General features: G+C 34.6%; 1 protein-coding gene across 5 annotated transcripts in view; it reads left to right on the top strand.

Annotated features, from left to right (window-relative positions):
* Positions 1-22,031, top strand: part of PCDH7 (protocadherin 7) — a gene marked incomplete at its 5' end in the record, with an annotated part of 409,595 nt that overhangs the window by 201,465 nt on the left and 186,099 nt on the right. Inside the window, one exon of one of the 5 annotated variants that reach the window (XM_082652845.1) lies at positions 15,560-15,655. The exons of the other annotated variants lie outside the window; for them this stretch is intronic. Coding sequence (XP_082508971.1) covers positions 15,560-15,648 — 89 coding nt within the window. The 3' untranslated portion in view covers positions 15,649-15,655. The remainder of the gene's footprint in view (positions 1-15,559; positions 15,656-22,031) is intronic. 5 annotated transcript variants of the gene reach the window in all.

The raw sequence follows: 22,031 nt of genomic DNA, 5'->3' as shown, positions 1-22,031 counted from the left end.
TTGTGAAATCAAACCCACATGCTTTTCCTTTGCAGCTTATGTCTGAGTATTATCTATGTCCCCAGAATGAAGTAGCTATTAAATTAGTTCTATCAATTGTCCATGGGTTTAGAGGTCCCCATGTGTGTTTTTAAGTAACCACATTTTATTTCAGGGCACAAAGTACAAGACTTCTGACTTGATTACTTAGCCTCTGGTCTTTATGTTTTAGTTTTTGAAAATAGCAGGGAAAATGCATTACTCTTTTTACCCTAATGAAAAGTTCTGAGCTCCTCTGACAGTCATTTCATTTCTGAAGGAGGATTAAAGGAACGTCCCCCAGATTGACTCTGAGATTTTATTTATTTTTTTCTTTATTTTATCCTTCTAATAATCTTGCTCCTTTGCCTCTCCAAACCTCACCATCCCATGCACATTTTCTCCCTTCTAATACCTTATCTAGATCATTTTGAGGATCAAGTAATTCATTTTCTCTACCAAAAGTCATTTTGTTTGAGTCATTTCAGACTATCAAGTTTCTATACTCTTTTGGGGATACTTTTTGGAATAGTCTGTTCTATAATTTTTCAGTTTTAAAAAGTCCTTCTTAAACCTAACTTAATTCTGCTGTGTTATGGTATATAATACAATATGTACATTTGCAAGGAATTGATACCAGAAGTTTGGGTCCTAGTTCAACCTCCATCACATTTTCAAGAAGGGAACCTAGATCAGTTCACATAATATCTCACTTCCTTATAAAGTGAAGACAATAATTATAATAATTATTGCCCTTTCTTAAAGAGTTATCGTGCAGTTATACATGAACATATATTTTTAGGTAGTTAGCATTTAATAAAATTCTATCAGATAACTACTTTACTATGCTAATTTTTTTTTAAGATACCTTAAAATTTTTTTCTGGTTCTGTAGTTCTTTTTTTTTTTCCAGATTAAATCAGACCCACGATGTTTATGATATTTTTAAATGCATAATTGTTTTCTTGCTTACAAAAGTGTTCACTGGCCTCGCATATATTTTGCCATTAATGTAAGTTGTTTCCTGGCCCCTTTTGAATTCCTTATCAGTTTCCAAGGCTAAGAACACATGGCTCTCTACCCACTGTGAACAAGTGCCAGTGTTTATAGCAAATATAATAAAAGTCATAGACAGAGAAAACATATTAATAGTTTCACATTTATTTTCTGCAGCTAAATGGCTTCTGTCTTTAAGAGGCCTGCATATATTTTCCTGGATTTATTGTTAATGAGTAGTAAATGACAAAAAACAGTAACTCACAGAGATATTCATCAAATAATTATTAAAGATCATTCAGTGCCCAGTAGCCAAGTGGTTCCTAAAGACTGAGATTACAGCCAACTCTCAAAAATTCATGGCAGTAAGAAAAGCCTTGTAAAGATGACTACCAATCACAGAGTGTGCATAGACTCTGCCAATTAGGCACCAATTCATAACACTTATTCACATCTCCTCTTAAACTACTAATTAAGCCAAATACATTTATAAATGTAGAAATCAACTTTTGTCAGTTATAGGAGATAATTTTCAGATCACAGTATGAAACACCCCAGTTACAATACAATTCAAATATAAAGGGCTGAAGGGAATTTAAAGGAATCAAGTCATCACGAAGTATCTCTAATGTCAGAGACAAATGAATTATAGATTCATTCATGCCCTCTTACACTTACACACACAAAGAGTGAAGCACCAGAAAAGCGCAACATAACATAAAGAGGACAATCTATCAAAAAAGGCTTACTAGAATGATGAAATAGTATCTTTATTATCTAAAAATAAATGATAAAAGGGTGGGCTTCCCTGGTGGCGCAGTGGTTGAGAGTCCGCCTGCCGATGCAGGGGTCGCAGGTTCGTGCCCCAGTCCGGGAAGATCCCACATGCCGCGGAGCGGCTGGGCCCGTGAGCCATGGCTGCTGGGCCTGTGTGTCCGGAACCTGTGCTCCGCAACGGGAGAGGCTACAAGAGTGAGAGGCCTGTGAACCACACACACACAAAAAAAAAGGGTAAGGAAAAATTGAAATAATAAATGAATACCTTTATAGTATATTAGTGATAACCTGAGGGTTCTACATATTCGTTTGCTTCATAGAATCACTCTGAGGAAGGTAATGTTATCTGCATTTTATAAATGATGTAACTCAGAAGAAGAGAAGTAAAATTATGGTTAATACTTGATAATACTAGGTGCTCAACTTAGTAACTGTTATTATTTATTATTCTTGCTTTGCTGCTATCAGCTCCAAAGAGGTATGTTTATGTTACTGCATTCAAAGCTCAGGAAAACCTATGAAAGCCATTATAATGATTTCTATTTTAAAAATATCTTTAAGTAGGAAAAATTTAGTTTTCATTTTATATATAACAGAAGCATTAATGTATTATGCAGTTTTGAGCAAATCACTGATCTTGTTGTCTCATTATCTGAGGCAACCAGTAATCCATTCCCTTTTTCAGGGATATTAAGGGAATTCCCCTTTTTATTTGCATGTGTTATAAAACACAATGCATTTTTGTAATTTTGTGTAAAGCAGTTATTTTGTGTCATCATCAAGAAATACTCTACATTGTGGGCTGACATAAATGTTGATACCTGGGATCATAAGTGAAATAGTTGTGTTCATATCACAACAATTAAGAACATGCTAATTATTTTTCCCTTCAGAATACTAAGATAATAGACTCAATATAATGAACTGCTTAAAGAAATACCATATGCCCAAAATAGGGTAAGAATTAATACCAGGTGCTTTATTCACTGATTAAACTATACAGTTTTATTCCTTATGCCTATATTTCATTGGTAGTTCATTCTACACACACACACACACACACACACACACACACACACACACACACACCTTCATTGCATCCTTCTGCCAAGGTAGGGAAGGTGCTTCACTGAAAAGGATAATGTATGTGTATGAGAAAATACAGCACTAAGAGCCTGCTTCTGGAGTTGGTCCCCTAACTCCCAAAGATTGTGGAAACAGAGAAATTAACTTTTTAATTATGCAAACCGTTCAGTAAAGCATGTATTAAAAAGATACTTAAAGTTTATTTAATACTTTTAATGTCTTGATAATGTTGAAAATTTCAAAATAAGCAAAAAAAACAAGTAAATTTATAAACTCTTAGAGATTTTTCTTTCAAATGTTCCCCTTTGTAGGATATAGCAGAAACACTTATTTACCCATATCACTAATTTCAGAACTACTAGACTGTGTTAAATAATAGAATTTTTATAGTATATGATTGAATTAGAAAATATCTTAGCTATTTCAGGACTGGGACACACATATTTTTAACTGCAACATAAGCCCCATGCCTCTCTGGGGAATCTTTATTTTAACTATGCCTATCAGCTGATATAAATTATTGAATTTGCTCAAACTTGCTTAAGAAAAAGAAGCTTCCTTAGATACAGTAACAAATTAAAATAAATTGAAAAGTAATTTCAAAACCACTGGCACAAACAAGTAAAAGTGCGTATATATCATCTGCACAAAAGATTTTCCAAGTCCTTTATTCTCAAGTATTATATTGTATTAAATTTTTTAGTAGTCAGGAGAAGATATGCCTTACAAATATAGATTGATAACTCAATCGGTGCTAATAGTTAAGCTATTGTAATTTGGTTTTCATACTGAAATAAGAATATTGCTTTTTATATTTGACATGGAATCATTTCATGTATTTAGGAACATGCAGAAAAGATAATGCATATTTCAGTGTGGGATTAAGTGAAAATATCTGTTTTCACTGAGAAGCTGGCATATTTAGTTTGCTAATAATTGACCTAGTCGTCAAGCAACCAAAAGCTCCCATCTGCCCCTGCTGCTCATTTGTATCTATTGTATATATTTTAGCTTCAGTGCTAAGGCCTTCATTCCCTTCCATAGGAAGAAGATAACGGCATTTCTGAAGTGCTTAAGACACTTCTCTTGCCTCAATAGGGGAGAAAAAAACAGAAAACATAATATAACTACATGGAGAGATGCCTACCTCTGAGCTCTTTTCATTTTAGCAGCTTGAGAAATATTGGTACACGTTATTGCTCAGACACACATTTTTTCTAAACAAAGGTTACTGCCATCGATTCCAAAGAGAAAAAGGATCCATTATAATATTTTTTGCACTTCATTTAGCTAGCATCCTTATTGATTGGACTTCACAAACTATCTACTTGTACCTGATGTGCCTTCCTAGACAATATTGAGGACAAATATTTTATTTGATGGCAAAACATGTGGAGAATTTGACTTATCAGTTGCTGTATATTTTGGATACTCGTTCTGAAATTTATGAGCAAATTTTAAGAAGACTCAGTATTGCTCACCTGGGAAACACACACGCAAGCATGCACACATGCATGACACACCATCCTGGATGGGCTGGGCTGAGAAGGCTAAAGCACTTCTTGGAAATAATTTGAGTAATAAACTATGCCTCCAGAAAGACTTTATTTTGGAAATGTTACATTAAATTAAAGTCAATAGTTTAATCACTTGCAGATTTGACAGCCTCCTACCATATTGAGACTTTTATTGTAAAAATAAGTAATACTCCTATATTAAAGTACGTTTATTAAATTGCAAATAGAAAATGTGTAGAGCATGTGCCTTTAAAATTTGGGTTGATTTTTCTCATTATGTAACATGCCAACTTGGATTTCAATATAATCCCTTTGGTAAATAACTAACAAAAGGACTATAAGGTTAATTTAAGGCTGTAGTTTTCTAATGCCTTCTACTGCTTCCCCCCTACCTCTCAAGAATAAGATGTATACTTACAATTTTACAATGTATACTTGGGAACTGTGCTGATTAAGTTAAAATAGCTGTATGTTTAGTTAGAGTATTTTAAAATATTGTTTCAGGGTAATTTCACTGGATCATTCAAATATTTCATCATTTCAAAATATCCTTTACACCTAAAAATCTGGTTTTCCTTACAAGGGATTTTGTTTTATAATATAAGCCTAAAAACCCTTTGGGAGCATTTATGCCTGACTCTGATAATGCGTAACAGGTCTCAACAAGAAACTGTGCCCAGAGACTGATACTGACAGAGTTGGCATTTCAAGTTTCTGTTGAAGATGTATGATAATCCGATGTAAATGTACCAGTTATTTATAATAACAATTTCAGTATTGCAGTATATTAGGCTTTTCAAGCTATTTTTCTCTTCACTGGAACCCAGCCATAACTGTGTCCTTGGCTTCTGCAATGCTTTTTATAATAAAGTCCTTCTGATACAACTCATAATAAACCTTCATGGAAGCAATCCAAGATAGACCCTACTGATAACTGAATTCCTTTTAATAGTGAATTGTATTCTTGTGAGACTCCAGCATAGTTATTTTCCTTTTGTGAGACTCCAGCATAGTTATTTTCCTTTAGAGTTAAGGGTTTTATGTTGAAATAGTATTTATTTATTTATTTATTTATATCATTGAACAGTCTCACTGCTATGACTAAGAAAATTGCTCCATAAAATACTTGGTAATGTAAATGTGAGAATGAAAGTTATATATCTGATGATTTATTAAATTTATGGCTTGTAGGAACATGACTGTCTCTATAAAGGAATCTAACGTACACATTGGAGAATATTCTAGTAATGCCTTGTAAAAATGGGATGCTGTTGTAATTTGAATTCTCAAAAGCATGAACCACTGAAGAGGTATGCTTTCAGCATTTGTAATCCTACATGGCCTGGCTTTGCAAATCTTAATTTGATATAGGAAAATTTAGAATACACATTTATTTTAGAAATACTTGTTCTTGCACAGAATGTGACTTTCCATGTACATGCCTACTTTTGATGTATTTCCTTACCTGTTTCTTTTATTGGCAAGAAATGGAAAGGTCCATTAAGAGTAGGAAGTTTGCTTCCATGTCCTGGCTATTGTAAATAGTGCTGCAATGAACATTGCGGTACATGTCTCTTTTTGAATTATGGTTTTCTCAGGGTATTAACAACAACAACAAAAAAGAGTAGGAAGTTTAATTGAGTTCATGTTAGAAGAAAAACAGACCAAGGTTGATGAGCACAGACCTGAAATTTGAGACCAGTGATTACCCCAGAATGAAGAATATTGGTGTGTGTGTAGGCAAGAGGGACTCAGGGTTATTACCAGTGCTCTGAAACTGCATTTGGCATATCAAAATATATTTAACCTCTTTCTTCGTCTCCCAGGAATTAAACTTCAGAACTTTTGGCCCACATTTTAAAGAGTAGATTTTTTTTTTTTTGTCTTGAACTTTTCAAAAGCTTTTATCATCACACTCTGTGAATTGATTTTCATTGAAACTCTACTGAGAAATTCAGTGTATTTGGTCAGTAAATTTTACTTAAAAAATGGTGATTTCACCTTCTTCTTCTTATAATGAACCCCCATTAATTGAATAATTGACTATTTAAAAGACTCGAAAAGTTTAAGCATACAATATAAAATTTTACAAAATTTTATTTCCATAAGTGGAAAAATATACAACAGCAAAATACAAAAGCATATTTTGTGCATTATGTACAAATAGAGAAGATATACTAAGGCAAAGATTTCAAAAATTTGGTTTCTTTTTGTACAGTACTCTTAAAATAAACTTAGCTGTCATTTTTACAATGAAATCCATGTGGCATATGGCTTATTTTCAAGGACCCCCTCCCCCGCAGGAAATGTATCACTTAAAGATAAAAGAGCATATATGTGGCAGGGGAAAGGAAGAATAGGTTCTTCTCATATATTAGTAGGTCCATATGCTGTTTATTAAATTTGATGCTATTTAACTAATTCAGATAGCTGATTCAAATAAGAAGAAATCAGCAACTTTGTGGAAGTATAATGCAGTTTTATCATCTGTCAGATTTCTCAAGAGGATACCATATTTTATAGGCTTGAAATAAAACATTATGAATTAATATGCTTCAAGGGAATAGCATTGCCCAACGTTGGCCTTTTAGTTCGTGTAATTTAAATTATAGTATTGAAAAAGGTGTTCTCATGTATTAACTGAATTCCAACTTAGAGCATGCTGCCTGCTTCTCTGGTTGTGCATGAGTATGTTGAAGAGGAAATAATACAAAAAAAAAAAAAAGTCTAAGAGTCTGAGATGTCTTATAGTCAAAGAACAGCTTGTGTTTTAAAAAGAAATTAAAATACATTAACTCGGAACAGTGGGCAAAGTGTTTCAAATGAAGGATACGGTGAACAGACTGTTTCACTTCCCTTCCATTCCACATATCTATGAATAATCATTCCTTGAGGTTTAAAATTATAAATAACACTGCAGCATGGAGTTATTTTGATTTTACAAAGGAAATCATCCATTTTGTTTTTATTTTCATTTGGGCAAACTCAAAATGGCTTAGCGTAGCTTCTGCTAAACTTATTCAAGACTGAAGCATTTTTGACAAAAAAAAAATGTTTCCCAATTGTGAGTAGATTACTACATTTATGTGGCTAAATTCACACAGAATTGACAACTGTTGTTTGACTTGGCAAAGTTAGAATATGGTAGTTGATACCAAGAGAGGGGAGGTAGCAAAAAAATATTGTAAGGAAAAGAGAAATTTCAATGAAGAATCTATATGCAATTGTGCTCAGGGGAAGGATGGTTGAATAGGGACATTTTATCCTAAAGTTATCACCATAAGTTGATTGTTCTGTGTCCTGCCCTCACATACATGTACACATACATGAGACCAGAAAAAATGAAGGTAAAAATTTTTCATGTCATATTTAATTTCAGTTATTAGTACAGTCATTTGTAAGTCCTGGATAATGAGTGCTACATGGAGTTAGACACTGTCTATTTGGATACAGAGCTTTACTATTCATATTTATAAAGTCAGGATATAAGAAATTATAAAGTGAAAAGCTTGGTTACATTTTTAACAATATATAAATTTTTTTACAACAAAATTATCTTGAAAATAATTTCTATAATTATTTGCATGTGCATTGGGTGGAATAAAATGCTGTATTTATTTATTTATTAAGCTGAATTAATTAAAGAATAAATTAATATTTTCTGGGTCCAAGGTCCAACCATAATTTCCATTATTACTTTGGCTTTAATGCTTTATTTTCTTTGCTTGCTCTTCTGATAACTTAGTGTGGGTTGAGTTGTAGTGGTGGAGAAATCAGCCAAAATGATGGATTAGTATAAAACATACTTTGTAAGAAAAGGAATAGGCTAATCCTAAACTCTTCATAGAATATTGCAAACTTTCTCACCTAAAATTCACAGTGTTCTTATCGGTCATTGGTGTATTATTACAGCCAGTGTTTGTACACTGAGCCTGGATATTTATTGTGTTTTATAAAATTCGAAACCTGGGGCCTTGATGAAGTTTATTTTACATTTTAAAACCATGCTTCTCTACTAAGTGTATTTTTTTCCTCTGTGCCCTAATTGTCAAAACTAAGGTGCATCACCAGAAAATAGTTTGCAGTTTGGGAAATAGTTTTTAGCATTCTATCCATGAAGGCCTTGAAGATCAAAGATAGACTCTAGATGGTACAAACCAGCATGGGGAAAAATCATAACATTCTCTGTGTACCACACTCTTAGTAAAAGTATTTTCTAGATAAGTTGACATTGATTAGTAGACTTTATGAGACTCCTAATTCTCAATTCCAGGCTGAAAAATCACAGTTGCCAGTTCAGATTCTTAATACATTGTTCATATGGATTAAAATATATTTTTATTTATATATTCATTTATTCATTCATTGCTAAAATGTAACTGAAGTCTAATTTCAAAGAGAGCTGGGAGATTCATGTCAAGTAAACCTCTATAAGAGATGGTTAAATTTGTCTTAAGTTTTTACCATTCATTTTTTTTTACACATTCATTCTATATTTATGATGACACTGGAATATGTTTTTCTAAAATTGCAGTTTGTTTGTATGTTTTCCTGGGAGAGGATAGGATGAGGCTGGGTGGAAATCAAGATTCTTCTATGGGTTTGCTAAGATCTTCATGTAAAGTGATTCTCTTTGGAGTTTCCAAGGTAGTTCATTTCATATTATTGTACTTCTGTTTTCTTTCTTTTTTTTTTTTTTTTGGCGGTACCCGGGCCTCTCACTGTTGTGGCCTCTCCCGTTGCGGAGCACAGGCTCCGGACGCGCAGGCCCAGTGGCCATGGCTCACGGGCCCAGCCGCTCCGCGGCATGTGGGATCTTCCCGGACCGGGGCACGAACCCGTGTCCCTTGCATCGGCAGGCGGACTCTCAACCACTGCGCCACCAGGGAAGCCCTGTATTTCTGTTTTTTAAATCGCTCATAGTCACCTTTAACCTCTCCACCCACTCTACTTCACTGCTGCCCTTTTCACAGCTGTTTATAACTTCCATTCTCGCCCCCCCCCCCGACCTCATGGTACTCCGTGCTCTCAGCATGATAACCAATTCACTCTCCTTAAATATGCAACAAAACGCAATATATTACTGAGTGTTCTAATTAACTCCCACATGTGAAAATACTTTACATATTTCATCTCACTTAATCCTCATGACATTCTTAATATGTAGCTTTTATTATTCACAAGAGAGCAAGGGGAGGCTCACAGACCTTAGGTGATTTGCTCAAAACCATGCAGCCAAAATAGCTGAGATGGGGTTTGAGGAAACTCTGTCAAACCAAAAAACTCACATCCTTTCTATTACAACATACTGTGTCTAGCCATGCCCTTCTTTCACTGGAATGGTCTTAACCCCTTTCACTTCTGTCTCTGTCCTGCTGGCAAATTCTTTCTTAAGTTTACTGCAAGTATCACCTCTTCTGTGGAGCCTATGTTGAGCCTCTCCTGCTTAGCTCTTTGCATATCACACATCTGTATTAGAACATATCATAATGTCACTCTTCTCACTTATTTTTTTGGTTTTGGAAAGTATGGTCATCATTTTTCATAAAAATATTTTATTTATGTAGGCATGAAATGACTTTGTTATGACTATTTTCAAATATGTTTACAATTAATTATTTTTAGACAGTCAGTTTTATTTTTGAATATAATGAATACCAATGATGACATACGCCACATAAAAACAAAAGCACTTTGAGTCATCTACAGTTTTTAAGTGGCTAGAGGAGTCCTGAAACACAAATGGTTAAGTACTGCTGGTGACAGCAGTGTCTAGCACAGATTGAACACTCTTTAAATATTTGATGAACAAAACTGAATAATCAAATTGATATAACAACTTTTAGTTGCAGAGACTATAAATGTACTATGTGAGGATTTAGGATTTACATAGTTTTATAAATTTACTCAAACAATTATAAGTCAAGAAGAAAATGAGCAAAAAACACATTAAAATATGTTTTTTTAGGGAAAACTAAATTCAGAATATTAATTATATTAATCAAGTAAATCATATATTAATTAAAATTAAAATTCTAAGTGAACATTATTCAATACATTAATCAATGTTGAAGCAGGCACTCAGGTAGCCGATTAGTTTGTATGGAGGACACAGTGGGTCATGCTATTATAGCTATAAATTGTGAGATTTTTTTAGAGAGCAGATTTGTAAAACATTAGAAATTTGAAAATAATAAAGTGCAATATTATAGATTTGCTAGAAGCTTTTTTGTTTTTCTTTTTAGATGTTGGGGGTAGGAGTTTTATTAATTAATTAATTTTTGCTGTGTTGGGTCTTCGTTTCTGTGCGAGGGCTATCTCTAGTTGTGGCAAGCGGGGACCACTCTTCATCGCGGTGCACGGGCCTCTTACTGTCGCGGCCTCTCTTGTTGCAGAGCACAAGCTCCAGACGCGCAGGCTCAGTAGTTGTGGCTCACGGGCCTAGTTGCTCCGCGGCATGTGGGATCTTCCCAGACTGGGGCACGAACCCGTGTCCCCCGCATTAGCAGGCAGATTCTCAACCACTGCACCACCAGGGAAGCCCTGCTACAAGCTTTATAAAATGTTTTTGATGCAACTAAATCTTGATATTTTAATGAAATTGTTAGAAAAATGTATCACAACTTCAGATTTATATATGGCAATACTTTGTCATTATGAAAATTTATTTTCAAGAAGTAGTGTGTGATATTAAGTAAAATTAATGAACATCTTCAGTTAAAGAGAAAAAAACAAAAGAATATTTCATGCTTTTATTGAGTTAAGAAATTTTAAACGTCATATACTAGCATTATTATATCACACTTTAAATTTACATATACAAACCTAATTAAAATGTATAATTCAGGTCCATTCTCTAGTAGGTCTGTGTCTTATGGGGAGGGGGAAGGGTAAGCTGTGACAAAGCGAGAGAGTGGCATGGACATATATACACTACCAAACGTAAAATGGATAGCTAGTGGGAAGCAGCTGCATAGCACAGGGAGATCAGCTCGGTGCTTTGTGACCACCTAGAGGGGTAGGATAGGGAGGGTGGGAGGGAGGGAGATGCAAGAGGGAAGAGATATGGGAACATATGTATATGTATAACTGATTCACTTTGTTATAAAGCAGAAACTAACAGCATTGTAAAGCAATTATACTCCAATAAAGATGTAAAAAAAATGTATAATTCAGTATTAGTAACCAAAGTTTGCACTTAAATCTCTTTAATATTATCTTCTGATTTCTTCATTACACAATTGTTCTACTAAAGTTTGTAGTTGATAATATTAAACACTGTTATTTAGCTGATTTTTATTGCCATTAAGTTAAGCAATCTATACTTTTAAACCTTAGGAATGTAAAATACCAAGCAAGATACTAGAAACCCACCACTTACTAAGGAGAACTAAATAAAGGGTTAATAATCATTCTTTCATCTTAAATCAGTTATAATTTTTATTGATTAAAAAAAACTTCAGGTGTTGCCTACACAATGATGTCATTCCCCTTGTATTTTCTGTTTTTTTCCTCCTCGTGGTCTCAATACTCAAGCGCTGACTGATAACCTTACGCAGGGTTTGTACGATTGTTTATTTTATACTTAAAAACAATACTGTTCATTCCTCTTTAACAAAAACTGAATTGAGCCATGTCATATCTGCAGTGGAGCAGTTTTCCTGAGTGCAGAAAGAACATGTAGCATTCCTTCCTCTGCAAAGCTTTTCAGATTCCACCTCTTTTCCTATTGCCACCAGGGCAGATCTTAACCCCGTCCTGCAGGAGCTAGCAGGAAACACCAAACACTCCAGCCCTGCCTAGACACACTATGGACACTAGCATTAAGATGAATAAATTGTCCTTTTTGATAACTTTCCAGCCACTCTTAGCAAGAAGAAAAATGAGAAAAAATTGAACCAATTTATTGCCTGGAATGTGGCCCCCTAGGAGGAGTATATTAGACTGTGTTCAAAAAAGCCCTGGGTATGAATGTGAGAGACTGAGGGAAAGTTTTAGGGTCAGAACCAGAGCTAAAATATCAGTTTTCTAATTGTTTGAGAAAATGTATTTTTAAGATGGACCTTACAAATAGGATAAAAACACTACTGTTATCAGGAATGTTTATGCAGTATGGTAATGGTCTTTTCTCATGTATCCTTATACCAGACAAGCCAGGTTTTGATAAAGCTTTAAGGACATCAAGCAGAGAACAGCAGTTTCACTGGCTAATTAATCTCCCTCTTTATATGTAGTTTGATGCGTCTCTTCTGCATATCAAGGTGTGTTCTGTTTCTCCCACCATACAATCTATTCTGGGTTGACTAACTTCAGACTTGTCAGCACTAAACAACCTCCTTCCCACCACATTGCATTAGGCTGTGTCAGCTTCCTTTTCTTTCATCCTTTGTCCATATCTGTCTTCTCAAAGTTCATCCCCTTATCTCTTCGCCTTTAACTTCCAAGCACTATGAAGTTCGATGCTTATTTTTGTTCCCCACCTAATGATTATATTTTTTGAGGATATGAACCGAGTCTTGTGCCTTATTCTTTGGCATTACAGCTCGATGTTGTGTTCTCTGTGCTGCTTATTTCACTAAGTCACACAGCCTTTATATACAATATCTTAGTATTGGTATTTCTACTTTTATCATACATTTTTCCAAAAACAGAAACCTCATAATATTGTCTATAACCATATTCCTACCAAATACCGCTTTAGTAATGGAGATGGTTTTGTTATCCTAGCCCTACCTTTTAAATATGAAAAAAAAAATAGCTTTCACTTTTATTTCTCTTAATCTACAAAGTTCTATTGTCCACTCTATGAATTCATGACTCGAAAATTTCAGTTTAATCTTTTCAGTTACCATTCTATGTTGTTTTAGTTATTTATAAACTCAGCTATTTATAAAATAATTTTATTACTTGTTATATCTTGATAAGCTGTACTATTAGTGATCATCTGTGTTTTGTGTGTGTATATTTATTTTCCAAAGTTTCTCATAAGTACACCTTTGGTTACTTTTGTGTCTTTCACAGTGCAGTGTTAATTTCCAAATATATTGTCTCATAATAATCTACTCTTCCTAAGATCAACGGAAGAATTTCCTATATATCAAATCCTTGCAGTATTAAGGATTCATGTACAAAAAAATGCTGTATTTCATGCTAGATTAAAGTATTTTGCCACAAATTAAGAGCATGAGGATTCCTTTTTTGTTGTTCCTGGCTTGGGAGATTCCCACACTTGATTCTTCCAAAGATAAAATGCTGATCCCCAAATAATCACTTAGGAATATTTAAATGTAGGAATAATTATATTTTTGTTACTTTGATATTACTGGAATATGTAGGTTTTAATTTTGGAGGGAGATTTAAATTTTTAAATATTATGTGTAATGGCAGTTAATATTTTTAAAATTAAACACAAAATTAAAAATTTATAATAAAAAAAAGCAAAGCTACCAAAAAATTGTGTTTAATCATATCAGATAAAATTTAAGTTGGCTACAAAAAAAAAATTAAGTTCGCTACTTTGAGCTCATTTATTTTAATTCAACAGGCCTAGATACTGCATGTGCCTTCAGAATTCTTTGATGCTAATCTTTTATGATAAACAATTAGCTTCCAAATTTCTCAAGGGCTGACTAATACTATTACCTAAACATTAAGTGGATATGTTATTTTAAACAGAGATGATGGCTAATAGCAAGCAGTGTGTCAAAGACCAGAGGAGTTGAGAAACTGGAAAGTTTTGAGACATCCTGTCTAAACAGGATTAAGGCAAAACCAAGAGGATTATCATGCTTCAAACCCCAAAGATCTTTGTGATAGCTGCTTTCCTAAACATCAGGAGTAAAGGTTAGAATCACATTCAGAAACAAGAATGCAAACATGTATTCACAAAAATCCCTGTCATTAGGGAAAAATTCAAGAATGTCCCAGCCCTTCTATAAATATTACACTAAGAAATGTATTGGTGTGAGGGGTCAAAAACATTTTATTTTTCACACAAAAAACTAATCTCTCCTACCTTTCAACTTTACAGTACTTAAAAAAAATTGACTGTATTTTTTTTAGAACAGTTTTGGTTCACAAAACAATGGAGAGGAAGGTACAGAGGTTTCCCGCGTGCCCCCTGCCTCCACAAATGCATAACCTTCCCCCTTACAATGTCCCCTACCACAGGGGAATACCTCTTCTTCATAAAATAAGCATATTTCAATCAGTTTATCTCCAGTATGTCTAAAAGCTTCTCTAAATAGTGTAAAAATATCATTTTTCATATAAAGTTTGTATTTAAATAAAAGCATACAAAGTTAAAGATTTCTTTAAAAACAAATACTTAGAGCAATATCTGTAGCAGTATTTGGTTTTCAGGTGTGGTATTATCTCCTATATTGATTTATAAAAGCAGTTAATCACTATTAAAATTCAAATCATTTAGTATCATCATCAACTTTTTATTAAAATTTTTCACTCTCTTTCCATATAATTCTATATACTTACTTTTAAAAAATTACATATAGTCCAGATTAAACCATGTCTACAAAAATATAATTAAAACACAAAACTTTTTGCAACTTTTATTAGTTTAACCTCTTGCAGTATATAGGGGTTCTACAAATCTAATTCTTTTTTTGTTAAATCAACAAGTTGAAGTCGTTTTGATATCAAAACTACATACCCTTAGGAGAATGTAAAAAGGAAGATGCATTGTGAGCAATTAGATGTATGTCAATTAGATGGAGGCAGAACAAATAAATGTTAATAATCCTACTGTGTGTTGGGGGAAAAATACATATACATTTGGTCTTGTTTATCCAATAGTATTTTTTCTTAAATCTGTTGTAAACAACAACAACAACAACTATACCTATAGAAAAATGGCCTGCCTTAAACTACCCAGTTGAAAAGTGAGAAATAGATGGTAGTTCGTTACTCGTAGCAGCCCCCATGCCCTAGACTTGGAAGATGATAGTTGGAGAGTGTTCAGATTAACGCTGTTAGAAATACCTAATTTGTTTAAATTATCTTTGAAATTTATCTAGATTTTTTTTTAAAAGAAAGAAAACAAGCTTAGGGTTTTTGGAAATTGTTTTATTGGCAAGGTCTATGGATGGACACCATTGTGTAGGGGCTGCTGATTTTCCCTTTACAAATTTCCCCATCTCCCTTCCCCAGGTGTTGCTGCCATCACTACCTTTCCCTTCCTCCCCTTTCCTCATGGCAAGACGCATGGAAGAAGAGTGCTGTTAAGGCCTCTCCATTAATGAACAGGTATGGTGGTTCCCATGAATCAGTGCAGTGCCCCTCTTCTGCGTTCTCCATTAATAGTCTATCTCTTTTATATTGAGAAGACTCATTTACCCACCTACACAGAGCCTACTGATACAGAAAAATAACTCAACCTGAGTATATCTTTACATATTTCAGCATGCTATGCATTTCAGAATTCCCTGCACAGTTGCAGAATACTTTTTAAATGTAGAGGAGTACAGAAGAATTAATTATATCATTTTCAGAGAAAGGTGCTATGCAGTTTCCTCAACTGATTCGACAGGAATAAAATGGACTTTGTGGGCTTCCCTGGTGGCGCAGTGGTTGAGAGTCCTCCTGCCGATGCAGGGGACACGGGTTCATGCCCCGTTGCGGGAAGATCCCACATGCCGCGGAGTGGCTGGGCCCGTGAGCCATGGCGGCTGAGCCTATGTGTCTGGAGCCTGTGCTCCGCAACGGGAGAGGCAACAACAGTGAGAGGCCCACGTACCACAAAAAAAAAAAAAAAAAAAAAAAGCCTCTTTCAATGTTATACAAATAATTTTTATATAACATATCTTTGAAAAGTGTAAAATGGAAATGCTTTGTGAATTTTAACTCAAAATTCAATTATTATAGCAGTTGAATTTTCAAAAGCATTACACAAAACTGTATGTACATTAATTATAATGCTTATTGATCTGGTTATAGAAAATTAGGTATGAGCCAGTTCAAGTGAATCTAAATACAAATCGATGTCATCCAGATGTCAGAGATGAACATATGCTAATCGCTTTCCTCAAAACCTTCTTTTGTCAATTCAGCTGGTCGCATTTGAGGGAGGTGGGGGGCACTATTTCTTTCAGCAGTCCCAAGATTACCTCATTCAGGCTGCTACATTTTGAAAGGAGCTAGGCCCGCAGGGCTCAAACAACAGCAGAGTCATAACCTATAAAACATAAATACTAAGTCATCACAGAGAAACACCCACCTTCTTAATTTCATTTTTCACTAGCGGAACTGGTCCTCCCAGCTCCTGTAGGGGCTTGTTTTGAGGATGTGTCAGGCTCTGCATTACATCCTTGTGATCATCCAGATCTATGAGACATGTAACTAGAACACTACCTTTGGGCTAGGAAGATTATTGGCAGATGTCTTAAAAAAAAAAACAGTGATTGTGTCTATAGGTGGGCAAGTGTGTGGCAGCACTATTTGTGGTATTACTTAAAATAGTAGCAAAATTAAGACTTGTTTGTGTACATAAACAAAGCAAACGCTTTTGATTTATAGGCATTTTCACTGATGCTACCATTAACCATTAAAGGCTGGAGCATTAATCTTCATTCAGGAATGCATGGCCTCTTACTCCAAAAAGCTCTGAAATCATTGGCTGGCCTTCATGATCCCATTTCTACCTACATTTCTAGTCCATATTTTATACCTTTACCCTGATGTACACTGTAATCTGGACTCCCCATCTTTCTCAATGGCTATAAATAATCTTTCCTGTCCACAGACCTTTGCATTGTTGGGTCTTTCCATCTGGAGAGCACTTTCCCCAGGTCTGTTTGGAAAACTCACAACAATAATAACAGCAAACACATACAGAGGGTTTACTGTGTGTCGGGCACAATGTAAATAAACTTAATAATCTCCACTTTCTTAATTCATCCATACTAAGTAACATAGAGTTAGAAATTATTATTATTCATATTTAATTGATAAAAAAATGAGGCTTGGAGGAACCTAAAGTGGCCAAAATCACTCAGAATTGACTGAAGTGCCATGTGCCTTATGTAGTATCTCCTGATTCCTCCCAAGCAAAGCTAGGATTCTCATTCATGTTCAACTCTGAGTTTCTATGATTCCATCTTATCCTTTATGAACTCTTCTATGTCCACAGTGTTTGTTACTCACTAAATGCTGAGCAAATGAATGAATTTTTCAAAAGAAATCATTCATCCTTTTCACCCTTGTATGTACCCTTCCTCTCATCCACACTTTCCTCTACTCTGTTTTTATTCCCCTTAGCTTGTGGCTCTTGACTATTATTAGATTCACAGTTGACTTAATAAATTGTATCATAAGAAATCAGTCATTATCTCCCCCTAATTTTAGGACCTGCAATTAAAAACCAAGTAAATATAAAATAATTGAAAACACAGAAAAAAGATCATTTAAATTTTATAAAATTTATCAAATCTAGTGGTAAGGAAAGAAGCACAGATATACTTATATCTCACATGGAAAGCAGGAAATTCAACCAAAATGTTCCAAAGTTTTGAGGGAAGATTATCAGAGAAACACTTTTTTTACATTACAGGGAAATAAAGGAAATATGGACCATATAAGAAAAGAGTCGTTTACCATACAAGAAAAGAAAGAAATGGAGAAGTAAAATTAGATGAGGAAAAGAGGATAAACCAAGAAAGAAAAGAAAAATCATTGAGAAAATAGAAACAAAAAGATTTTAGGAAAATGAATAAATTGAAAAGCAATAAAAAATTGAAGGAAAGATATTGAAAACCACGGACACTAAAAGAAATTTAAGAGAACATGAAATAAAACTTGGAGGGGAAAAAATCAATGCAGGTAGAGAAAAAGGACTTTATTTATGAGTTCATGTTTCCATTATTCTTAGAAAAGCCTTTGAGGTAAAATGGCTGGAAAGAGAAACGGGAGTTAAGATACGTTACCTTGTGTACACTATATTTTTCTAGGACTTTTTTTTGTGGAAACAGTGCTTTTGAGAGCAAGATAAGCACTTAAGCATTAACTTGGAGCTATGTACTTAGAACTAAAAGAGTTGTGCTTAGAGGGTACAATTGAGCAGACCTTGATGGAATATTAGGATACAAGTCAAAATACCCTCCTCTCCCCACTTTCTACCAAGATAATCTTAGAATTAACCAGTCTGTTAGCCCTGTGAATATAAGGATCATTTTGTTTCTATTTTTCTTTATGTGGAGTGCCTGGAGCATAGAATGAATATTTGCTGAATTAGTCATGGAATTTTAAGAGTTGGTAGAGAGAGATTGGTCCAACCAATCAAGTCTTAGATTGTTCATGCATCCCTCAGCACCATCATAAGAATCACTAATCTGTGCTCGAATGATTCCAGTGACACAAAATCCAGAGGTGGCTCACTTTATTTGAGGACATGTTTAACTTTTCAGCTTTTTCTTATATTTCTTATCGAATTCTGCCTTCCCATATCTTGAATCCATTTATCCTGAATTTTCCCATTGGGAAAACACAAAATAAGTTCTATTCCTTCTCCCAATGAAAGTACTTCCATGACCTAAATTCAGATACTGTATCCTAATGTCTAGCTATATAATGTCTCTCTCTCTCTCTCTCTCTCTCTCTCTCTCTCTTTTTCTGGTTTATAGCCCAAGTTTTCCTAACTGTTCTATGTTACTTGATCGCAGATACTTCTAGCATTCTGGTTATTCTCATTTAGTGCAAAATACTTTATCAAAAGAACAAGGAATTCATGATGGGCTCCCTCGGTTTATATGCTTATATTTGTTCAGTATGAAGAACCCAGAAAATCCACTTAAATAACTTCAGGGGGAAAAAAGGAGGTGCAGTTTAAAACTGCATATAGCTTTGATCTGAATTTGTACAGAATAAAGGTATGGCTTGGCTAGTATATAGTATAATGTATAAATAAAATAAGTTCAAGTATGCATAAAAATGAATGAAAAAAATGAATGAATTAAAAAATAGTGTTTGATGAAAGTAAAAGAATTTTGTGTCTACTTTTTATTTCTTAATTGAATAAATATTTTAGTTTGAGTTGGTGCCTGATATGAGTTTTTCTTTAAGATGCCCATTCACCATTCTAACAAATTTGGTACAAAAAAATACATATCCTTACATGGATAGTATCAGTGGAAGTAAAAGGAAAACAAAACAAAAGCAGAACAAAACAAAAACTATTTTCTTGAGCTTCCCTGGTGGCGCAGTGGTTGAGAGTCCGCCTGCCGATGCTGGGGACGCGGGTTCGTGTCCTGGTCCGGGAAGATCCCACATGCCGTGGAGCGGCTGGGCCCTGTGAGCCATGGCCGCTGAGCCTGCGCATCCGGAGCCTGTGCTCTGCAACGGGAGAGGCCACAACAGTGAGAGGCCCGTGTACCGCAAAAAAAAAAAAAAAAAAGACAAAAAAACAAAAACAATTTTCTCAATGCAAATTATTGACTTTAGTGACTAAATATGTGCTTGCATATAACACTATGTTACATGGAAGTCAAAATAGAGCAAAATAAGATTGAAAGATATATAGAGGCTGCCCTGTCAGATATGGACTTTCCTCAATAAAAGTTACCACAAAGTAAATTCTTCATGTATGTGAACTCTTAATGCCAAATTGCTACCAATGTCCCTTGGTGAGTCCTATTTATAAGTAGATTATGGCACTCTCTCAAAAGCCGTGCACATCTGCCTTTCAGCGAGTGCCTACACAGAATATATGGCCTTTTCTAGAACTGGGAAATTTAATCAATTTGCTGGCAGAGAATACTTTTTATGCCACACGACTTTTCCCTGACCCTACCCAAGATTTTAATTTTCAATGTGCTTCATATATTATGAACCTATATAATCTTAATGAATGTCTTCCATATGGTCATTATAGTGCTTGACTTTATATTCTCAAAAGCTCCAGTGCCTACATAAATTCTTTCTCTTTCATACTCAGTGTTTCTTTGTAGGCTCCCTCAATTCCCAAAGTAATACCCTTTTTTTTTTTTTTTTTTTTTTTGCGGTATGTAGGCCTCTCACTGTTGTGGCCTCTCCCGTTGCGGAGCACAGGCTCCGGACGCGCAGGCTCAGCAGCCATGGCTCACGGGCTTAGCTGCTCCGCGGCATGTGGGATCTTCGCGGACCGGGGCACGAACCCGTGTCCCCTGCATCGGCAGGCGGACTCTCAACCACTGCGCCACCAGGGAAGCCCAGTAATACCCTTTTTATATTTGGTTATATATGAGTCTTAGGCAATATTCTCAAAATAACAGAAAACCTATATGTGCTTTGTCCATCAGTGCTATAGAAGATGTATATACTATGTGCACATATATAATTTAACATTTTAAAATTTCTTTTAATATTTTAGAAAGATGGGAGTTAAATGCAGGAGGTACAGGTTAATCACTTAACATCTCAAAACCTCACTTATTTCACCAAAATGAGGGATTTAACTAAAACTGATCTTTAAAGTAACTTTCAATTTTCTATGGAGTATGGAAGACAAGGAATTTTATAAATTGGGGTTTTGGTCTAGGTTTTCCAATAAATGATATTTAACCTCCCTGGAGCATGGTTTCCTCATCTGTATAATATGGAAACCAAGGTAGACCAGGGATGTTATCTTTAGTGATAGCATGTGTTGACCTATTTTTCTTTCTGGAGTTTTCTCTTGAGAAGGATTCTGAGAACTTCCTTTGACTCTGTGACATGGATTGCTGTGATCGTGTGATCAATTAGCATTTATGTTATAGGCTTCTTACACAATTTCTAAGAAGGCTTCTAATTAAAAAAAAAAGTTTATTGATTGTTATCACTTAAGCTGCTATATTTTTTCCTTTCTTGTGTGCTTTTATAAATATGTAAATCCAAGAAAATGTTTGATGTGCTGAGGAAGACAGGTGGAGGAGAGGACAGTCATTTAAAAGATATTTGAAGCACTTTAATGCAGAGAGAGACAAAGGATTTGACTCATTCTTTGTGATTCCTGGAGACAGAACGAATGCTAGCAGGTGTAAATGGTAGAAAATTACTTCCTTATAAGGAAAAAAATGTATTATCTTAAGAAATGCTCAACAAAATCTGCTCCATAGACTAGTCTGTATTCTGAAATCTTTATCACTGAAGACATCAAAGCTTAGGTTGCGTGATAATTTCTCAAAGTCATTATTAAAGGGATTCATTCATAAGATAACAAGTTAGACAAAATGGATTCCAACACTAAAGGTCTGTGATTCTATGGTAATCAACAGACATAATAGCGAAAATTCTGTACTGGAATCTGGTGACATAATTCTCAAAGATTTCATTGGACTGAGTATTGAGAATTTTTAACATAAGTCATCTAATTTTTAGCCAATTCTACAGTGTTCTAGTGAAGCTCTTTTATCTTACTAAGACTACCCTTCTGGAGACAAAGTCGCTAATTTTCATTTGTGGAACCATCACTTCTTTTGCATCTGGAGACACAACTCTGTCCTCGTTTTGAATGTTATTTCTCTATTGCAGTGAAACTGACTATAGCAAAGTCGTAATAAAGACAACTTGCAAAAGTAATTTAATGATTGACTGTTTTCAACTTATTAAAGAGTGGAATATAAAGCATTCACATAGAATCATAAATTATTTTATCTGGAAGAAATTGTTTTAT

Source organism: Grampus griseus, assembly GCF_964374135.1.
Source record: "Grampus griseus genome assembly, chromosome: 4".
NCBI lineage: Eukaryota > Metazoa > Chordata > Mammalia > Artiodactyla > Delphinidae > Grampus > Grampus griseus.
Note: the sequence above shows the minus strand (reverse complement) of the source record. Positions and strands in the feature narration are given on the sequence as shown.